Source organism: Hipposideros armiger, unplaced genomic scaffold, assembly GCF_001890085.2.
Source record: "Hipposideros armiger isolate ML-2016 unplaced genomic scaffold, ASM189008v1 scaffold_1789, whole genome shotgun sequence".
In the NCBI taxonomy this organism is placed as follows: Eukaryota; Metazoa; Chordata; class Mammalia; order Chiroptera; family Hipposideridae; genus Hipposideros; species Hipposideros armiger.
Window position 1 is genome coordinate 53,974 of NW_017733139.1, and position 5,009 is coordinate 58,982.

At 53.1% G+C, this 5,009-nt stretch overlaps 1 protein-coding gene across 1 annotated transcript in view; it reads right to left on the minus strand.

Annotated features, from left to right (window-relative positions):
- The window catches only part of SPACA6 (sperm acrosome associated 6), an 84,561-nt gene that overhangs the window by 17,414 nt on the left and 62,138 nt on the right, over positions 1 to 5,009 (minus strand). The window contains exons 4-9 of the mRNA XM_019634645.1: positions 2,183 to 2,251; positions 1,502 to 1,525; positions 1,087 to 1,164; positions 885 to 994; positions 312 to 468; positions 1 to 240 (exon numbers count right to left, since the gene is read on the minus strand). Coding sequence (XP_019490190.1) covers positions 26 to 240; positions 312 to 468; positions 885 to 994; positions 1,087 to 1,164; positions 1,502 to 1,525; positions 2,183 to 2,251 — 653 coding nt within the window. The 3' untranslated portion in view covers positions 1 to 25. The remainder of the gene's footprint in view (positions 241 to 311; positions 469 to 884; positions 995 to 1,086; positions 1,165 to 1,501; positions 1,526 to 2,182; positions 2,252 to 5,009) is intronic.

A 5,009-nucleotide genomic window follows, 5' to 3' on the forward strand; every position in this document is an offset into this window, starting at 1 on the left:
TGCTGGAACTCGGTGTTCTGAGTACTCACCACGCCAGTAAAGTCACACTGGCTGATGCTAAGGCCGCAATGGCCGCGAGCAGGCACTGGTTGCTAGGCGTCAGAGCCTCAGGCCTGGCCAGCAGCTCGCCCAGGCTCGGCCTCCAGGGTTCGATCATCTCCACCTCCCACGGTGCCCACTGCAGCACTTCCCGAAAGGAGACCTGGAGTTCACTCTCCCCGCGCGGGGGCGGACCGGTCACTACGGGGGCGCGCACGTCAGCCGGACGCCAGCCCCGCCCCCCGCGCAGCCCTGCCCCCCACCCCCCGCACCGTTAAGAAAGAAGTAGAGTCGCGCCACGGGGCGCTGGTCGTGCGTGATCACGCAGGAGAAGGTCCCGCGGTGAGTCGGCTGCACGGGCCGGATCCGCGCCAGGTACCCTTGGGCCCGCGGCATCTCTCGGAAGTAGGACAGGTCCTGAGTCCGGAGCTGCGGGACGCTCAGGCTGAAGCGCCGGGAGGAGCGGGGCCGCCCTGAGCCCAGGTCAGGCTCTCCTTCTGGACTTGCCATCCTCAACACACAAGCCCCACCCCCGAACTAGACCACGTCTTCACGAGCCCCTCCCCCAGTCGTTATTCGTCAATTCTTCACGCATAACCCCGCCTCCTAAATCTTGACTCGCCCCTAGGGCCTAATATTGTAGTTGCTCTCCCGCTCTAAACCCTTACGCCGGGGTCCTGCACTGTGAGCCTTGACCCCTCCCCTAAATGCCGAGACTCTCGCTGGCACGAAGCCTGAATCTAGACCGAGTTCCCCCGAGTCCCACCCCGGCGTCCTGACTCCCCATCCTCTGTGAAGCATAACCCGCCTCCTAAACCCAACGCGCTGGCCCCGCTCCAACTCACACCTCCTCCTGCGAACTTCCAGGAATACATGATCTCCTCCTTAGGCAGCTGGAAGTTCACCGTGCAAGAGAACATAGCCTGATCACCCCGAATCACCGTCACGTCTTGAACTGGAGAAGGAGCTGAGTCACCCCTTCGGCCCCGCCCCATGCCATGCCTCTTCCCCCACCCGCTCTGCTCCCTTCCAGGCCCCGCCCCTCACCTGGGCAGTCCAGCGGGAGGTCGCAGACGGTGGAGTAGCAGCCGCGGCACCGGAAACGCCGGGCGACCTCCTGGAGTCCTAAGGGCGGGAACGCAGGGTCTGGACTCCACCTGCCGTCTCCCCAGCCCGGGTCTCTTGGGCAATTTAAGGTCTACTAAGCCTCCCTGGGTTCACCGGCCAGAACCTGACTTCCCCGCCTTCTTCTGCGCTGATTGGCTTTCACCTCTGCCTTTAGGATTCCCATTGGTTTGCTTTGGCCTTTTAAGAGGTTTGTGAGCAACACCTGGTAGACTTTTCTCCAGGGCTCTTCTTGGCCTCCTTCGAGTCTGAAGCCCACCCTTGCTCTCCCATTCCAAGTCCCAGGTTTTGTCCCTCCCTTACCCCTGCAATTCTGAGCTTTGAATTCTGAGCTTACCGCAAGGAGGGATGCAGGCCTGCACTGCAGAGAGAGAGGAGCGTTATTACTCCGGAAGTCGCGGGAGGTGCCCACCTGAAGCTCCCATTGAGGATGTCACTGGGTCGGATGCATTTATCGGAGAGGGCGGAGCAAGGCCTGCCATGGGCCACCTAGGGGGCGGGGCCAGGCCTGCTGTATTCCACCTGGGGATCAAGCCAGGCCTGCAGCATTCCACTAGGTCAAGCATGGGCTTGCCGCTGGCAGACGGAGGCAGGCTTGCTGCATGCACTAAGGAGGCGGGGCCAGCTCTGGTGTAGTGCACCAAGGGGGCGGGGCTAGGTCCGGGGCGATCCTCAGGGACTCAGAGAAGGGTTGTGACCAGACTAGAGGTAGCCCTCTTTCACTGAGTGCTCAGGCCTAGACCCAGTGAACCAGGAAGGGGTCCGGGCTAATCTGAGACAGAACCATCCCAAGCACGGGTCTTAGCTGGGGAGGAAACCTTAGAGAAGGGGTGGGGCCAGATCCCAAGTGGTCCTCAGAGGAAGAACCTGTGTCCCGAGTGCCTCCCCACCCCCCGCCCAGGAAGTGGCTCAGAATGGCCAGGGGATCGGACTGAAGGGAGCGGACGGCAGTCTCAGGATCGGGGGTTTCTAATTGTGTCTGTCTGTGCCTGTGGGAAGGAGATGGAGTCTGTTTTACCTTCTTTAAGCTGTATAATGACCTTCCGCATTTTCTCTGCTGCATCAGGGAAGGCAACCTCAAATGACCCTAGAGGGTGGAGGGAGGCCTTGCAGTAAAGACTCTTGCCCCTTGGCCCGGCGAGCTCAACTGGACTCGCTGTCATGGTGTCTGTGCCCTTCCCCAGCCCTTCTCTACCCGTGTCTCTGGTATTGACATGATTCTCTCTTACCTCCTCCCACCCAGTCTCCCAGGAAGTCTGACAAATCCCCAAGTCTTCCTTCTGCCTCCTCACCATGGAAGACCTCCTCCGTATCATCTGCATTTATCTTGTTGAGGGGTAAGGAGAGGATGATAAGTATCAAATTCTCACCAAGGCCTCTTAAGCCCTACCTGATCCAGCCTACTTTCCTCTCACTCACTATTCCATTCCTACTGCACACGTTTCACTTCCCCTCATAGGGAAAGCATATTCTCTAGCGTCTCAGGGCCTCTGCACATGCTGGCTTGTTTTTAGTACATCTTTTCCCCTACTTCTACTCATCCTTCAATGTCATACCTCACATAGGCAGTGCATACATATATAGGCGGTGATGAACCTCATTAGAGCGTTACAAAGGGGTTTGAGTGTTCACCAGAGTTCATGTCATACTTCGTGTCATCCACTTGAGGTTTTCCCTGACCATAAATCTAAACTGAGTTCCCTATTTTTGTCTCATAGTTCCCCATTCATTACATTCATAGCTCTCGCCAGTTCACAATTATATTTTTATATACACGGTGATCATTCAAGTATCTCAAATAAGTAAACATATCCTTCTTTAGTGCTGTGTCCCCAGAGCCCAGGATAGGGCCCTGTCTTAGAAAGGGCTCAGTAAGTATGTGTAGAATTCCAGTATCCAACTGGGATGGAGACCCCAACTGGTGGCCTGTGGCCCAAATCCATCCCCTGGATGTGTTATATTCAGCCAGCCAGGAAAGAGTTAAAATTAAAAAACAGAACCAGTTGCCATCACATAAAATTTGGGGAAGTCACATAAAATGTTTGGCATCTGTTTTTAAAAAATTGGAAGAGCTGTAACACAGACACAGAATTTCCATGAGGTTGCAACTAGCTGGAGCTTAGACAGGGCACACACCCGCCACCTCTCCACAGTCCCTGCCTTGATTCATTTCTACTCTTTCCCTCTTTCATGTCCTCTGTCCTTACAGGTGTTTTCAGTTTTAACCATTGTAATAGCCTCCAAACTGTAAAGTTCTGTGACTTTTCCAAAGTGGATGGCTGGATTTAGAGGTGGAGGTCATTTTGGAAATCAGAAATGTGGCAGGGCTGAATTACGTCTCTCCCAAATTCATACGTTGAAGTCCTAAACTCCAGTACCTCAGAATATGACTGTACTTGGAGATAGTCTTAAAGAGCTAATGAAGTTAAAATGAGGTTATTAGGGTGAGCCTTAATCCAATATGGCTGATTTCCTTATAAGTGGAGGAAATTTGGAGACACACACACACACACACACACACACACACACACACACACACGACCATGTGAAGACACAGGGAAAGAGAAAATGGTCATCTACAACCAAGGATAGAAGCTTCAGAAGAAACCAGCTCTGCCAACACTGACACTTTGATTTTGGACTTCCAGCCTCCAGAATTGAGAAAATGAATTTCTGTTCTGTAAATCACCCAGTCTGTGGTAGTTACAGCAGCCCCAGCAAACTAATACACAGGGATTGCCAACTGCTTCCAAATATCTGTTTCTCTTTAGTAACAGAACACTGTATCTCAGCTGGGAAAGCACTCCCCAGCTGAAAGACTACATTTCCCAGCCTTGCAACTAGCTCTGATCATGTGACCTAGTAGTGGTCACGGGACCAAGTTCTGCCTATTGAGAGTGGGTGGAAATATCATGTGGGAGTCACAGGAAGTAACCTTAAAGAGAACTGGTACCATCTTATTGATCCCTTCCCCTTCCTCCCTACTAGAATTTGATGGCTGGAACTCTAGCAGTCACAGAGGACCACGAGGACAAAGGCTATACCCAAGGATGGCAGAGCAGAAAGATAGAAGGAACTTGAGTCCCCATGAAAATGGAGCTGCCATACTAACCTTATGTGCCTATCTCAAACCTTATTTCATACGGGAGAAATAAAGTGCTAGCTTGCTTGAGCCACTGTAGTTTCCTCTGTGATTTAATATCATACAAAAAGGGAGGGAATTGAGGATCTTGGGGAGAGTGGCTGAAATGATGATCATTAGGTATAAAGTGGAGAGAGGGGGCACTGAAGCTAGGAAGTGGGTTCAAAATGAGGAGTCAAGGACTGAGGTCTCTTCTTGGCCCCAGAGCAGGCATGTGGTCTGGAGATGGCAGGATGAACAGAAGGATGTGGTCAGAATGGGGTGCTCAGAAGAGAGGCCAGGATGTTGGAGGAGTCATCCAAGAAATATCTGTGGGCCAAACCAAGTGATTCACGGGGAGGGTGAATGTGGGATATACCAAGTGAGCCATGGGGGCAGGGTGTTAGATCTAGTAAACTGTGGGAGTCAAGTGGGGATGGAGTGAAATGTCGAAAGAGGCCAAGGGACTGCGGTTATATCAAGCGACAACAAGGGTATGCGGGTCGATGTTGGGAAGCCTCCCCAAAAGAGGTGCCTATCCTGGGAGCATCATCTGTTTTTGATTATCTGGCTCTGAGTCCTGGCTTGTCCATCTCTGAGCACACCTGTCTCTCATCTGAAATGGCCATCAGAGGGCCGGCCGAGTGGCTCAGTTGGTTAAGAGCTTGCTCAAGAGTTTGAGCTCTGAGCAACAGCAGTTCGAGTCCAGCCCGAGCTGAGCAGC